The following is a 17,048-nucleotide window of genomic DNA, read 5'->3' on the forward strand; positions in this document are numbered from 1 at the left end:
AAGAAACAACTACTCGTGAAGGAAGCAGCTGCAACAAAGAAGAAGAAGAGGGAATCAACAACACAGAAGAAAAGAATGAAGCGCGTAGCAACAGGGTGCGCGTGAGGCCTCGGTGGCTTAAGGGCTTCGTTGGGCACTTAGGACATTGAGGGAAGAGTGAAGAATTGTAACCAATTTCTGTTAGCTTTATTTCTTTTGCTTGCTGAATATAAATAGAACTCTGTTTTTGTAATGGGATTTATCTGGAATGAAAAGCTGATTTGGCTGTGGGAGTTTGGCAATGACTCAAAGAGTGCGTTTCATCTATTAGTGGAGGAGTGGGCAGCTGATTTTTTAGGTGCTTATCAAACGGGAAACAGGGGTGGTAGTGTTTCCTTGCCATTTCCTAGTGCTGAAACATCTCCCTATTTTGTTTCGTCTTGGCTTCGTCCTCCTGCGGGGTTCTACAAAACAAACACGGACGCGCCCATTCGTAATGCTATGAGAGAGGTGCTTGGCTCAACGTCTTGGAAAGTGTCTGGTTGTTTTGATCCCGAGACTGCTGAAGCCATGGCACTTCGTCAAGCTATTTTCCATTGCCACTAGTTCGGCTTAGTCAACATCCAATTTGAATCTGATTGAAGGAATGTTGTTCTCAAGCTTAATAATTGCGTGGACCTGGATTCCTCTCTGGAATTAGTTCTAAAAGATGTTATTGATGCTTGTACTGTTTTCAATGATGTAATTTTTCTGCATTGTTCTAGGACAGTTAATGTTGTAGCTTATTCTCTAGCTAAATATGCCTTGACTGCTGCAACTAATACTGTTTGGTGGTCGGGTTATCCCGTTTGTATTCGACACATTATTATGGTGGATGCCATTGATTAATGAATCCCTTAGCATCAGCCCCTTCTTTGAGTGTTTTGCTCGGGAGGTGGTGTTCTATGAGGCTATCTTCTTTTAAAAAAAAAACACTTTTTAATTTTTATTAACCTTTTCAAAAAATTGATTTTAGTATTTAAAAATAAAAAATAACTTTTTTTTAGTGAGGAGCCAATCAAACTCTAAATTTGGATCTCTTTTTTATTTTATTTTCGCAGAGCTGGTGCGCTTCCTAATGAACTTGTTTGTTTGTTTAACAAGTCTTGAAAGGAGGGTGAGAGATTCCTAATGAACTTGTTTGTTTGTTTAACAAGTCTTGAAAGGAGGGTGAGAGACAAAGAAGGTTTGGAATTCCATCGGTCTCTCTTTTTGGAGTATCCGGATGATCTTTCTCATTTTTCTGACACTTTGTTTGTCCAGCCACTTATATTTCGCCATCTCATTTATATTTTATTACCAATTTACTTACTCTTCTAACGGTGGCTTGCCGTTTATTGACCAAAAAAAAACCAGGGACGAGAAATAATACAGGACAAAGGAACTTTTTGACGAAGTAAAGTATGTTTTAATTGGTATGCATATAACCAATCAGATTAACACACTATTTTAATAATACTTATTGATATAAATGACTTTTTAAGAGAATACTATATACATATATCAATCAGTTTGACTGAGTTAAGTTCTATGGCTGGTTCTTCATGAAAACTTTCAACGCTCCTTTATTTGCCCAACTTGGTTGAAATTTCTACGAAAAGAAAACTACCGAGACTCGGACCCTCTTTTCTCATAAACACATGCACGTGTATATAAAGGCAGCCTTCATTTAAACCAGGAACATATCTCGGTTGTTTTCATTTTAGTTATAACATTCTCTTTTATGTTTCTTTCTGCAAGGAAACGATCCATCCAATAAGTAGTAAGTACCGCTGACCAGATACCAAAGGGTTCATTTTCTTGCAAGAGTTGTGCTAATCTACAAAGGGCGTTGTTATATTATATTATATATATATATATTTAATACTTCTTAACAAGCGTCAATATGAAGTTCGGGAAGGAATTTTCGAGCCAAATGGTGCCGGAATGGCAAGAAGCATACATGAACTATAATTTTCTGAAAACCCTTTTGAAAGATATCCAAAATATGAAGCACAAAAATAGGCCACCGGCAGCCATACCGACGGGGCTAAATCGGAGACCGACCCTTTACAGAGCTTTTAGTGGTCTCATCAACAGACAGTTCAGCACGCGCCGGCACTCGCCATCTTCTGCCACCGGCCCTGGCGACGACATCGAAAGCCAAGCCATTCTCATCAACTCCACCAGAGAAGATGGCTCCCATGGTTACCATACTACCTTTCTCATGGCAGCTGAGGAAGGAGGAGAGTACGAGCTGGTATACTTCCGGAGGCTGGACGAGGAGTTCAACAAAGTGGACAAGTTCTTCAAGTCCAAAGTGGAAGAGGTGATGAAAGAAGCTTCTATGCTCAACAAGCAAATGGATGCTTTGATCGCTTTTCGAATTAAAGTTGAGAATCCCACAGGCTGGTTCGACAGATCTGTGGAGATGACTCGTCTGGCTTCTGATATTGCAGCTTCAACTGCTGCTTTGGCGGCCTCCACTCCTAGAAATATTCGAGCTAGCAGTAAGTTTGCATATTTATGATATCAGAGGTAGCCAACACTAGTTATTTGTATTTCAAATTATTATAATTGATTTTCCCTCTTTCGTTGTGGTGTAACAGGAAGAGTTAATTTCATGGACGCAATCGAAGAGGGAGGATCAAACAACCCTGAGGAGCAATCTGATGAATTGAGTGGCGATGATGATAATAAAGACGAGAAAGAGAAGAAGAATGTAAACATTGTGAACAAAAGAGTGGAAGCTCAGACACCAAGTAATGTCAGGAGAACTAGACCAGCTCCATTGGAAATTCTAGATCGTGTGACAATGAATCAAACACAGGAGACTCCTCGTTCCACCATTAAAGGCGTTCTCAAGGTTCCTAAGCAGACAGAGCTGACTTTCAACAGGCAAAATCTTAGAAAAGTTGAAGAGCAACTTAAGAAAGCTTTCGTTGAGTTTTACCAGAAGCTGAGGCTTCTAAAGAGCTATAGGTAAAAAGAGATAGCTTTGATACTTGTCTTTCCTGGATTATGTTAGTGTCTTTTCTTGAATTCTCTGGCTAACCATTTTGCTATGAATTTCTCAGTTTCTTGAATACCTTGGCATTCTCAAAGATCATGAAGAAGTATGATAAGGTAATTTGCTTTATCAAGAATAATAAACGCGTTTTTAATATCCATAGGTTGAGCCAAAATATTTGTTTACTTTAGCTTATTACTTATATTTTGGATTGTCTCACTTTAAAAGATTACTTCAAGAGATGCATCAAAAGCTTACATGAAAATGGTGGACAAGTCCTACCTTGGCAGCTCTGATGAGGTGAGAATTATCATTAAGTCACCGCTCTAATATTGAGTTTAATCTATCTGCAATTTGTTATTAGTTTTCCACATCTAATAGTACCTCTATGCACAGGTTACTAAGCTTATGGAGAGGGTTGAAGCTACATATATCAAGCATTTCTCCAATGCAAACCGCAGTAAAGGCATGTCCATCTTAAGGCCAAAAGCAAAAAGAGAAACGCATAGAATAACATTTTCGACTGGTAGGACTTCTATACGGTTGTTTATCTAGTAATTCAGACCTTTGTATAGTCAATTGAACCCTTTTTTAGTTATAGTTTTCTTTCTTTATAGATATGCTAATTATATTTTGTGGACAATTTTTCATAGGTTTCTTTTCTGGCTGCACTGTTGCTCTCATATTAGCCCTTATTTGGATCGTTCGTTCTCGCAAAATCATGGATCGGAATCACGAGCAAGGGAGACTTCAGTACATGGAAATCATGTTTCCCTTATACATGTAAGTTTAACTCATGGATTAATTTTTCAAGTAGCCAAAAATCTATTAAAAATCACTTAATTATTGAAACGTTTTGTACTGCAGATTTTTTGCGTTTATTGTGTTCCACATGGTTATGTATGCTGCGAATGTGTTCTTTTGGAGGAAATACAGAGTCAACTACTCCTTCATCTTTGGGTTCAAACAAGGAACAGAATTGGGCTACAGAGAAGTTCTGCTTCCCGCCTTCATTTTGTCTGCTTTAGCACTCGGCTGTGTTCTTTCGAATCTTGACATGGAAACTGACCCAAAAACACGAGATTACAAAGCTTTAACTGAGCTTCTCCCACTCCTGTTGCTTGTGGTAAGCGTTAATTTCATTACAATTCAACTAACACATCTCAGCTTCATAACATATATATATATATATATATGTATATATATAAATCATAGTTCTGAAATACACTATTTTTTCGCAGTCTGTTACTGTGATTATGATATGCCCTTTGAACATCGTCTATCGCTCAAGTCGATACTTTTTCCTCACCTGCTTGTTTCACGGCCTCGCTGCTCCTCTCTATAAAGTAAGAATATTTAGTGTATCAGACTTTTTTTGCTGTAAGACTAAAGAAAGTTACTTATGTGTAAACTTTGTTCTGTTATACAGGTAACACTCCCAGATTTCTTCTTGGCTGATCAGTTAACGAGCCAGGTTCAAGCTTTGAGAAGTATCCTATTCTACATTTGCTACTACGGTTGGGGTGACTACAAACTTAGACAAACCACTTGCAAAGCTAACCCTGTATACGAAGTTTTTTTTTATCTTGTTGCTGCTGTCCCATACATGTCTCGTCTCCTTCAGGTAAGCTTTTCCTTTATTAAATTTCTTAATTGAATATTGATTTCTCTCTTCAAATTGTTAATATTATGATATTGTACTAAACATTAGTCTTTTGTTCATTTTTCTTCAGTGCCTTCGTCGTTTGTACGAAGAGAAGGACCCAATGCAAGGTTACAATGGTATTAAGTACTTCTTGACAATCGTGGCAGTAAGTGTCAGAACAGCTCTTAGTCTCAACCAAAATTCGCTGAGTTGGAAAGTTGCGGCCTGGGTGTTCTCAATCTTGGCGGCCATTGTTTCAACTTATTGGGACTTGGTGATCGACTGGGGCCTTCTTCAGCGTTACTCTAAGAATCGATGGTTGAGGGACAAGCTTTTAGTCCCTCACAACAGTGTATATTTTGTTGCAATTGTAAGTTAAAACGAAATATAATACCTCTTAACAATTTTAATCCTAAAACCTTCATTTATTTACTGTTACTGATCGATTTTACTTATTTGATAAATGCAGGGCATGAACGTGTTGCTGAGATTTGCTTGGCTGCAAACTGTGCTGAATTTCCAGGTCTCTTTTTTGCATAGACAAACCTTAATAGCCATTGTTTCTTTGCTGGAGATCCTTCGTCGTGGCATTTGGAATTTCTTCAGGTAATTTAAAAGAATATATATACTAGGAATAACCTAAGTAATGTATTGATTGGTTTTATTTAAAAAAAATTATTCAACAAGTTTATTATGATTATCATATCAATTTTAAATAAATAATTAATATTATATATATAAAAAAATTACATAAACATATTAAAACAAACATTAATCATAAACATATATATATATAGGATAGCACTTCGGTGCAACCACCATTTTGGCTGCACCAGTGCAGCCAATGTACTGTTTCGACACTTATAAAAATGATTTTTCTAATTTTTTTTATGACGATGTACATTGTTGTCATTTAAGACATCTGCAAATATTCAAAAAATTCCGAATTTTTTACGGTACCGAAAACAAGGTTGTTGCATGCGTGTCTATTTTTTGTATGCGCGTGTAAAGTTCAACTGTTTGAACCTTGTTTTCGGCACTGTAAACTATTCAGAATTTTTTGAAAATTTGCAGAATGTCTTAAATGAAAACAATGTACACTGTCATACAAAAATTTGCAAAAAAAAATATTTGAGTGATGAAATGTGGTTTGGCTGCACCGGTGCAACCAAAAAGGTAGCTGCACCGAAGTGCTATCCTATATATATATAATAATATTTTAGATCATAAACTATACTATTTATTTATTGTATAAATCATTTATAATATTATTCAAATCACATATTTATAATTGGAGAATAAATTTGTTTATTATTAGTAGAAGATAAATATTATTTTAATTTCTTATACAGTCATACTATTTGTATACACGCGAAATTTATATATAATGCATTTATAATTTTTATTGTTAATTAGTATCAATATATATTTAGGTAATTAAGTGAATAAAAGAACATGTTTTCTATATGAATAATAAAAATTAAGATTATATATTATATATTATTATAATAATTATATTTTATAATATTTAAATTTATATTAATTTAATTATTAAATACATAGTCTTATATTAAATATTATTATAATAATAATTTATAATATTTAAATTTATATTATTATAATTAATAAGTATCTATTTTTAATTATTTTTAAAGATATATTCCATTAAATATTACATTAAAATTAAAAAAAAAACTTAAAACTAATAATTTCTCATTATTTACACACTTAAAATCAATCTAGTGATAACATTACTATTAACATATATATAATTAGACAACATAATAACTGGGTTTTGTTTGTGTTATCAGATTGGAGAATGAGCATTTGAACAACGTGGGCAAATACCGGGCATTCAAATCAGTGCCATTACCATTCAACTATGATGAAGATGAGGACAGAGATGAGTAGAGAATTTCTATAAATGGGAGCTTAAGATTATGACTTCACTTTCATTTTACTTTAATTTTTTTTTTTTCATTTTCTTCCTTTTTCTTTTTGGACAGCGGCAACTCCTATTACTATTCTTTCATTTTATTATTCCACTTGTAAATGTAAATCTTTAAGCATTCTTAATAAAAGAGTATTTACAAGCCCTGAAGCATCATATTTGTGTTGACCTCATAATAATAGTGTTATGCTACGAACGACAGCATCATCCCAGCCTTGAAAGGGAAATTTTGAATTAGAGGTTTATTCACTACTCACAACCGTATTCCACGCATTGCCACCTAAATAAGGATGGTTTTATTAGGTCATCACTAAATACTAATATTTAGTATATTGATAAAAAAAATCTATATTATTTATTGTATTAGTTTTATTTATTATCACTATTATTATTTTTGTAGCAATGATTGTTGACGGCGTTTGTCGTCAACTTAAATATGAAGAGCGCTAAACAAAGATTTCGCAAATAAGAAAAGAACAGTAGGATTTTTACGTGATTCAATAAATAAAATCTGCCTAGTGCACGAGTCAATATTATTGATTTGTGATACTCTCTCAAAACTTTCTCAGAGCAATTCAACAAAGTATTCTCAGGACAATCTTGTGTGTCTACAAATGAAATTCCCTAGGCTATTTATAGACCTGGTTAGGAGATATCTTCCACTAATTCAAGGAAGTTACAATCAATTATACAAATTTAAAATAAATGTAAATAAATACATTAAATGCATAATATTCCACGATAATTGTGATTTAATACCATATTACAATAAATCCCTAAGGAATAGGGATCTCCTAATAGTTGTTGTGTGCAAAACGCGTTGCTGACCTCGAACGCAAGGTTAACACGCCTTTCGAGATCAACCAACACCTCGAGCTCGTTATTCTAGTCAGCCTCATCCTTAGCCAGTGATTTCATCGAGCTCACTCTTCGAAGACCAATATCTTCGAGCTTACAACTAAGGCTCGAATAACACCCATATTTATTGGAGAAGAATCATTATTTCGAACTTGATGCTTAAGCTTGAACGTTTTAAACTTGTGCTTGATTGCCAACAAGAACAAGTCAGGAATCATGCAAATTTGTACAAGTGTCCAGCCACTGCTAGTCATTTTTGAGCTTACGCTTTAGAAGCCTACATTTTGAGGCTCATTTATGACTGTGTCGAAATTTGGGTGTAACATTTTGCCCCCTCAAAAGTGTTGGTTTGAATCCTATGAGAAAGAAACTTTCGAACTCCACTTTTCGAAAAACGTGCCACCTACCACACTCGAGTGTGGACACACGTTACTTGGGGATTGCACACCAGGAGTACACAAGGACTCCCAATTCCTGCACATGCCCTTTCCTAGGACCTTTTTGCCGCCAGTTTCTATAATTAAATATGATCCCTAGGATCCTCTTTTAATCCAAATCAATGGCCCAGACCCTTTTGGCGACATCCCCGCTAGGGTGTATATATACCCTCTTCATCTTCATCATTCTCAATTTTACTCTTCAGAAAGAAAAAACCAGAGAGAGAAAAGAAAAAACCAAGGTTTTCCTTGCATGTTCTCTAAGCCCAAAAGACAGAGTACATTTTCTTCCTTTGGCTTTGTGAAATCGTTCTTGCAGTCGCTCCTTCAATCAGTAATCTCTTCATATCCACAATCCAATTTGCGTAAGTTCTCTGATCTTCCTCTGGTATACATAGATACATATATATATTTTAACGTGTTTTATATGTTCATGAGGATAGCTCTCTGGTTTCTACCAGATTTTTAAGGCTTTTCTTTGTATCAAGAATTTCTTATTTGGGTAGATTTGAATCACGGTTCAGACCACAAAAACTTTGGGTAGAAACATGTAAAAATGAAGTTTTTCTGGTTATGAGGTATTTTTTGTCGTAAGTTTCGTGTGGCTTAAGAAATAGGGTTTTGGATTAGGGTTCTAATGCACGAATATAAAAAAGCATAGCCTTTTCGGGTAACTGCCAGCTTTTTCCCTAGAAATCCGGGATTCTCTTGTTTTAAATTGATAGTATCCATCCCACTCTCGCATGGGTGCACTCTCGATACCCAAACTTTACAATAGTTTGGGGTAGAAATCTGACCTAATCTCACCATTTCAAGCCTTCAGTCTCGATTAAGGAAATCTCGTTATCTCGAGCTTGGAACTCAAGTTATCAAGATAAATTTTTCCACTTTGAAATTATGGGCTCTTACAATTTTCTTTCTTGTTAGATGTCGCAGTCTTCAAAGAATTGGTTGAGGCCTGAACTTGCCATCCCTTACCATTCATCGACTCCAGTCCTGAATCACCATTCATACGAAATCAACGAATAATTTGCGATCATGATGAAAGGTGCGAACAAGAAGATATACGAACTCACTTCCGACGTCAAATTGACGAGGTCGAGGAAAGGAAAAGGAAGAGACTCCCAGTCACAGTCTATCCCAACCCGGATCCTGAGATCAGGCCTATTCCCTCAGATCTCAAACTAAAAATCACCATCGCCTTTCCACCTGGTGAGCTCTCATTCACTCTAATGGAGGATACTTCAGCATGTCCAACCACCTCCTAGGCTCTCTCAGCCTCTACCTCTAAGGAGGATTTTTTTGAGGTTGAGCACTACCGGAGCTCGGTTACTTCCACCAGTCATATATCCGAGCTACTGGCCTACCACGACCTTAAGCTTTCTGGTACACTGATGTGCCATCCTAAAACCTCCAACGAAAGGATTTGCTATACCCCGAGAGATGGCACTCCCGATCATAAGGTCAAGCTCGCTGCCTAGAGCTGCGAACATATGAGGGTTGGGGCCTTGCTGCCCCTGAAGAGCTACTTCAAAAATTTCTTGGATTATGCCGGCCCCGCCCCCTTCCAACTTCAGACCAACTCTTTCAGATTCTTTTCAGCCCTAAGGTCGTTGTACCACGAAATGAAGTGGGACAGGCCCTCAGCACAAGAGATATTGTATCTCTTTTGCCTCAAGAGCAACCCTTCTCGAGCTCACATAGGAGATGGGTTCTACTACCTATTGAGCTACCCGAAGGAGAAGCGGTTGTTCGAGGACATCCCAAACCATCCTCCAAATTTCAAGACGATATTCTTCTGGACGGATGGGTTCACTCCTTCCAACGCATTCATAAGTAATTCAACATGTCTTTTCTATTTTTCTTTGAACAATTGAGATCAAAATACTTAATCAATTCTTGCATGCAACCAACTATCACCAGCCTACTCCAACAAAGGCCATGAAGGAACATAGGGCAGCAATTCTCCAGCTCCCTTATGGTCGAAGGTTCCTCACCTATCTCCTCCATGAAGACAAGCTCCGAGCTTGTGGCCTTTTAGGCGAAGGAGAGTCCACGGATGATTCAGAGATCGAAAATACTTGAGGTGGGAAGATGTGCCAATCCCCACCGCTAAACTTCCCCCCAGAGGCCTTCGGGCTCACAACCCCATGTCATTGCCTCCCGCCTACACGAGCTACCATTCTCGGGCAATGAAGCCAATGACAAGGCCTCAATGCGCTCGAAGGATGGAGGTAAAGTAGTGTTGGAACACTCCATGTGGTCTCCGTCATTACTTAAGCACGAGCCCGACGTAATGATCCTATTCGAGGACCCTAGGGATAACTTCTTAGCATGGTCAAGGGTTGACCTTAGAGTTCGTAGGTTCGATAGCTGGCTAGGAAAATACCAGACCATGTATAGTTTAAATGAGGTATGGGATGGGGTAGTCATATTGTAACGCCCTAGGTAACCAAGACCGTTACACCGTGTGTTTAAAATAGTGCAAGACTTGCTAATCAAATCATTTGAACATAAAAGTGTTTCTAACCCATCCCAGGGCGATTACTTGAGGATCAACTCAGGGTCGAAAGTGTGATCAAGGTAAGCAATATAACATGTGTTTGTTGGGGGATTTTTTGATTAGTTTAAACTTTGGCTGAGGTTTAGAATTTAGGTTTAGTTTTGAGTTGTAATAAGTTTGTTGAATGGTTCTTGGGTTATAAATTATGCCTAGGTTGTGTTGCTAAGCATTATACACTCACTTGTGACTTAGGATCGTGGTTAGGACAAATTTTTGGTAAATTTGGCTGAGAAAAGATTTTGATCGTAAAATGGTTGATTTTCAGTCAAATAAGAGTTTGATACATGGGATCCCAAAAATAATGTTTACATGGTGGATACAACCCTCAAAAGTTAATACAACAGTAGCCAGCCAAAGTGGCAAAATACAAGTTTGAGCTCTAGTCCGTGTAATTCCCACGACCATGGCAGTTGAGGAGCTGCTGATGTACACTCTGCTTCCAAAGCTCTCCAACCCATGGTTGGTCCAGCTTTCCCTTTCCTTTACCCGCACCACGTAGCACCCGTCAGCCAAGGCTCAACAAGAAAACCAAATTCAACAAGCATAGATAACAACAGAATGTACATAGTGAATTTTGGATCAATCAGTTTTATTAACAACAGAATACAAGTTCTAAACTAGGCAACGATAATAGTTCAATCCAACCATATAAATCAAACTTTATACATTTAAATAGGGGTCGGTGCCCTTAGGCCAAGCCATCTAGTTATTTAGCTGACCTCGACTCGCTTAGGCCGAGCTGCGTTCAGTACGCTCAACATCAGCCTCGACTCCCTTAGGTCGTACTTTCACATCACACATAACAAATATACAGGTTACAGAACACATATGTTCATTTATAGGGAATCTCAGTCCCATTCACAACTTAGGTGCATTTTTCTTACTTTGAATCCCGAGCAAAGGATGTAGAGCGGTCCCAAGCACGATCCACAATCCAGAGCCTTAACGGTAACTGTAGTCACAAGGGACAATGGATAAATATCAAAATATAATCCAATTAAATGTTTTGGAAACAAATACTAGCCTCTGGAACCTTGAATTCTACTAAACCGGGTAGTAGAATTTGTCCGAAGTGCTTAGGTTTAAATCCCTGAGCTTAAAAGCCAACCTACGCTATGGCTGGCTAGGCAGGTCGTGACCTGGCCATAAGGGTCGTGGCGCGCCTGAAGTCAGAGGTGCCAACCTCTTGTTCCAAGGGGGAGGTGGGCCGCGGTGCGCCCACAAGTCAGCAGCCCTCCCAGGGATTTCTGGGGCACGCTGGGCGCGACGCCCATGAATTGGGTCGTAGTGTGTCCTCGTGAACCCATAAATTCTTGGGTTTCCTGCATTTTTCCGACAACTCAACTCAACAAAAATCCCTTGCAACCTTCAACCAAACCCAAAATCGAGTCTAGGACTCTTAACCACATAGCTTAGGCATAATAAATCACCCAAAAACCTACTGAAATTACCACCCCAAATAAATAATCAATCAACACTCAAAACCCAATTAAAACTTATCCTAGCAATCTGAATTCCCAGAAGAATCAAGACAAAATTCTTACCTCAGTTTATACCCTCAATCCACAATAATTCTTTGGCTAACCCTAGCTTGATATTCCCAGACTTCCCAACTTAAAACCAAGCTTCTCCCTTCAAGAATTCCTTTGACCTCAAAGCACAAGAGAGGGAGAGACAAGGAACGTGCAAGAGAGAGAGTGAGAGAGAGAGAGTTTAAGAGATTGTGATATGTTCTACTAAGTTCTGATCACTCCCTATAGTCTTTCAAGCCTATCCCCCTACAATAGACCAAAATACCCCCGGTAGTAACCCAACCCCTTTTCTACCCTTAAGGGAAAAACGGTCATTTGCCCCGTTTCTCGCTAATTCCTCGAGTCATCCTACAAATTCCCAATTAATCTCGACATGCCCAACTAATCACCAAACACTTAGTCGTCACTTGATAAATCCCAAATATACATTAAACTTCCCAGAATACCCCTAGGCTCACCTCGAGTCGGGTATTAAACCCTCGCTGTGACTATTCTGCTAATCCTCTCACTAAGATCGCCTCGAGCCGAACACTACAAATATATCCACATAATAATGTGGCCTCAATAATTTAACACATATAATCACATTTATGCCCTTAACGGGCCCAAATTACAAGTATGCCCTTAAAACAAAGAACGGGCCCACATGCATATTTAATACTCAAACACATGCATATAAATATATTCATATTATCATATAAATCATGCATTCCACGTAGTCGCGCATTCAATCATTAAATCACACATTATCCATGTATGCCCTCCTGACACGCTAATCAATGCACTAAACCCTATTAGCATTTTTGGGACGTTATAACTATCCCCTCGTACTGAGAATTTCATCCTCAAAATTTGCCTGAATAACTCGGGATACTGATCCCGCATCGCCGACTCTAACTCATAGGTCGCTTCCTCGACCTTGCTATTCCTCCATAATACTTTGAATAGAGGAATTGTCTTGTTCCTCAAAACTTTATGCTTCATGTCTAGGATCTGAATTGGCCGCTCCTCATATGAAAAATCTGTCTATAGCTCCAGATCCTCGTACCCTGATACATGGGTCATATATGAGACGTACTTCCGAAGCATTGAGGTATGGAATACGTCGTGAACCCCTGATAAAGACGGTGACAAAGCCAATCTGTAGGCTACCTGCCCGATCCTCTCCAAGATTTCAAAAGGTCCTACGAATCTTGGGCTCAGCTTGCCCTTTTTCCAAAATCTCCTCACTCCACGTAGTGGCGAAACTCGCAGAAATACATGGTCCTCGACCTGGAACTCAACGTCCCTACGCTTGGAATAAGCATAGCTTTTCTGTCTACTCTGCGAAGCTAGCATTCGAGCTCAGATCTTCTCAATAGTTTCATTAGTCTTCTGAACCATCTCCAGTCCCAAATACTTCCTCTCCCCCATCTCATCCTAATGAATGGGCAATCTACACTTCCTTCCATATAACATATTGTATGGGGCTACTCCAATCGTCGATTGATAACTATTGTTCTATGAGAACTCAATCAATGGAAGGTACATACTCAAAGAACCCTCGAAGTCTAGCACACATGCTCCACCATCCTGGGCAAACCTCCTAAAAAATCCATGGTAATATCCTCCCACTTCCACTTGGGAATACACAAAGGTTGTAACAACCCTACTGATCACTGATGTTCTGCCTTTACCTATTGACAGGTTAAACACTTTTCTATGTATTGAACCATGTCCTTCTTCATCCTAGGCCACCAATATAAAGTCCGTAGATCCTGGTACATCTTCGTGGTGCTTGGATGGAGTGAGTATGGTGTAGTATGAAATTCATCAAGAATCTCCCGTCTAATACCCATATCCATCGGAACACAGATCCGATCCTTGTACCAAAGTAAACCTGTCTCTGAAATGGAATAATCCTCAGCCACTCCAGCTAGGACATTTCCTCTAACTTCCAGTAACTGTACGTCACCCAACTGACCCTCTCTTATCCTCTATAGAAGGGTAGACTATAAAGTAATATTGGCCAACTGGCCCACAACCAATTCTATCCTTGCTCTAGTCATCTCTTATGCTAATTCCTTTGATATCTGCTTTGAGCTAAACAATTGTCCTGGGACCCTCCGGCTCAAAGCATATGCTACTACACTGACTTTCCTGGGTGGTAAAGGATGTCACAGTCATGGCACTTCACCAATTCTAACCAACGTCTCAGTCTCATATTGAAGTCCTTCTAGGTGAAGAAATACTTCAAATTCTTATGATCGGTGTATATCTCACACTTCTCTCCATACAAATAACGTCGCAATACTTTCAGTGCAAACACCACCGCTGCTAGTTCCAAATCATGGGTGGGGTACCGCTGTTCATATTCCTTCAGCTGCCGCGACACATAAGCAATAAACTTCTCATTCTGCATCAACGTGCATCCCAATCCAAGTCTCAATGCGTCGCAGTACACTACAAACTTGTCCTCATTTGAAGGAAGACTTAAAACCGGAGCAGTAATCAATTGTCGCTTTAACTCCTAGAATATACCCTCACATTTGTCTGAATAGGTGAACATCAGATTCTTCCATGTCAACTCAGTCAACGGTGTGGCAATCTTTGAAAACCCTCCGACGAATCGTCTGTAATATCCTGCTAGTCCAAGAAAGCTCCTAACCTCCGAGTTGTTCCTTGTCCTTGGCCAATCCCTAACTGCTTCTACCTTGGTCGGTTCCACCTTAATCCCGTCTCCACTGACAATATGTCCAAGAAATGTCACTTCCGGCAGCCAGAAGTCACACCTCTAAAATTTAGCATATAACTGATTCTCCCTCAATCTCTGCAATACCACTCGGAGATGTTGCTCATGCTCTGCCTCTGAATGAGAGTAAACCAGGATGTCATCGATGAAGACAATCACAAACTGATCTAAGAAATCCTTGAACACCTTGTTCATCAGATCCATAAATGTTGTTGGGGCATTGGTCAATCCAAACAACATGACCAACAACTCATAATGCCCGTACCTCAGGCGGAAGGTCGTCTTTAGAATATCCTCGTCCTTGATCCTCAGCTGGTGATAACCAGATTGAAGATCAATCTTTGAGAATACCGTCTTACCTTGCAGCTGATCGAACAAGTCATCTATCTTCGGTAGGGGTACTTGTTCTTGATAGTTAACTTGTTCAACTCCCTGTAGTCTATACACATTCTCAAAGTCCCATCCTTCTTCTTCACAAATAAAACTGGAGCACCCCATGGAGAGTAGCTAGGTCTGATAAATCCCAAGTCTAATAGTTTCTGCAACTATATCTTCAACTCCTTTAGCTCTATTGGAGCCATCCTATACGGTGCCCTCGACACTGGCTCTGTACCTGACGCTAACTCAATGACAAACTGAATTTCCCTGTGTGGCGGAAACCCAGGTAAATCCTCAGGAAACACATCCAAGAACTCGCATACCAGTCTAGTCTCTCCTGGCCCTGCTGGCATAACTCTAGTGGTACCCACCACAGTAACTAGAAAACCTATACAACCTCCTTAAAATAGGTCCCTAGCCCTCAATGTTGATATCATTGGAATGCGGGGTCCGTGCATAGTATCCACAAAATCAAAGGGGTCCTCACCCTTAAGCTCAAAAGTCACCATCTTCTTCCTGCAATCTATAGTGGCCCCATATCTGACTAGCCATTCAATTCCCAAAATCATGTCAAAATCATCCATACCCAACTCAATCAAATCTATTGACAGTTCTCTACTATCCACCATCACTGGCAGTGCTCTAATCCATCTTCTAGAAACTACCAGCTCCCTTGTAGGCAGTATAGTCCTAAACCCCGCGGTAAAATACTCAATAGGTCTACACAATCTATCAATCACTTTACTAGAAACAAATGAATGGGTAGCACCAGAATCAATTAATGCAATATATGAAGAGCCAGTGCTAGAAAGATGACTTGTCACTACCGAGGGACTAGCCTCAGCCTCTACCTGTGTCAAGGAAAACACTGAAGCTGGAGTCAAGCTGTCCACCTTCCCTAGTTCCTCTTTCCTAAACATCGGGAAATCCTTCTTGAGGTGTACCACAACTCCGCATAAGTAATAGGCCTTTGCTCAACATTCCCCCATATGGCACTTTCTGCATCTAGCACACTCCGGGTAGCTCCTCCATGACTCACCGCCTCCCGAAGGCCACCCTGGGCACCTCGATCCCTCCTATCTGGACCAGCAGTGGTCGAGGTGTGAGGGATCTTACTCTTCTCATCACTGGGGCCTCTGCCCCTACCACACCATGTAAATGGAGGCACTTCCCTGCGAACATCCCGTCTCGCAGTGTTCTCCCTCCAAATATTTTTCTCTGCCTCCTTAGCAAAGAGAGTCTTCTCAACATCCTGGGATAAGTCTTCTTCCCAGGTACTGAACAAACTTGTCCTGCCTAGCTACTTCTGTAGGCACTAGATCAGGTGCAAACATTGCTAGCCTATCAAATTTCAGGGCATACTCAGTAATTGTCATGTTGCCGTGCACCAACCAAGTGAACTCATTCACCTTTGCCGCCCTAACAACAATGTTAAAATATTTATTGTTGAACAAATCTCTGAACTCATTCCAAATTAGAGTAGAAATGTCTTGAGTCTGGGATGTCACCTCCCACCAAATGCGGGCATCCTCTCTAAGCATATAGGTTGCACAGGCCACCCTGTCATTACTTTCCACCCTCATAAATTCCAGGATGAAGGTGATCATACTCATCCACTATTCAGCCATAAGTGGATCTGATCCTCCCTCAAAGATAAGAGGATGATGTCTCCTAAATCTTTCATGAAATGGCTCCCACCTATTCCCAATCTCAGGCGACTGTACAGCTGGTGCCATAAGAGGTGGCAAGTTAGGGACAACACTCCTTAGTGGAGCCTACTGCCTCAAAAGGAAAATCTCTTCTTCCTGACTCTTAAGTCTTGCTTGCATATCAGCAAGCAGCTGCTGCCAGTTCTCAGGGACTAGTGGAGGGTTCTGGCCTTTCTCATCATCTCTAGCCCCGACCCCGATGCCGGCTAGTCAAATTGATCGCTTTGGATGCATAAC

The 17,048-nt window shown here is 39.6% G+C and overlaps 1 protein-coding gene across 1 annotated transcript; it reads left to right on the forward strand.

Moving 5' to 3' along the window:
- The first annotated feature begins 1,691 nt into the window (after positions 1–1,691).
- On the forward strand, positions 1,692–6,759 carry LOC133823007 (phosphate transporter PHO1 homolog 3-like). Its single transcript, XM_062255561.1, has 12 exons — positions 1,692–2,507; positions 2,607–2,979; positions 3,075–3,123; positions 3,236–3,307; positions 3,404–3,533; positions 3,661–3,790; positions 3,875–4,133; positions 4,249–4,353; positions 4,437–4,631; positions 4,741–5,022; positions 5,122–5,258; positions 6,464–6,759. Exons 1-12 carry the CDS (start codon positions 1,904–1,906, stop codon positions 6,561–6,563), a joined length of 2,436 nt encoding a protein of 811 aa, XP_062111545.1. The 5' UTR covers positions 1,692–1,903; the 3' UTR covers positions 6,564–6,759.
- Positions 6,760–17,048: the final 10,289 nt, after the last annotated feature.

Source organism: Humulus lupulus, chromosome 3, assembly GCF_963169125.1.
Source record: "Humulus lupulus chromosome 3, drHumLupu1.1, whole genome shotgun sequence".
Classification (NCBI taxonomy): domain Eukaryota; kingdom Viridiplantae; phylum Streptophyta; class Magnoliopsida; order Rosales; family Cannabaceae; genus Humulus; species Humulus lupulus.

Bases quoted from the DNA above. Each gene is read 5' to 3' on its own strand.
- LOC133823007 (XM_062255561.1), top strand. From the start codon at position 1,904: ATGAAGTTCGGGAAGGAATTTTCGAGCCAAATGGTGCCGGAATGGCAA. The intron at 2,508-2,606 runs GTAAGTTTGCAT...GTGGTGTAACAG, and splicing joins TAGAAATATTCGAGCTAGCA to GAAGAGTTAATTTCATGGAC. The intron at 4,632-4,740 runs GTAAGCTTTTCC...ATTTTTCTTCAG, and splicing joins ACATGTCTCGTCTCCTTCAG to TGCCTTCGTCGTTTGTACGA.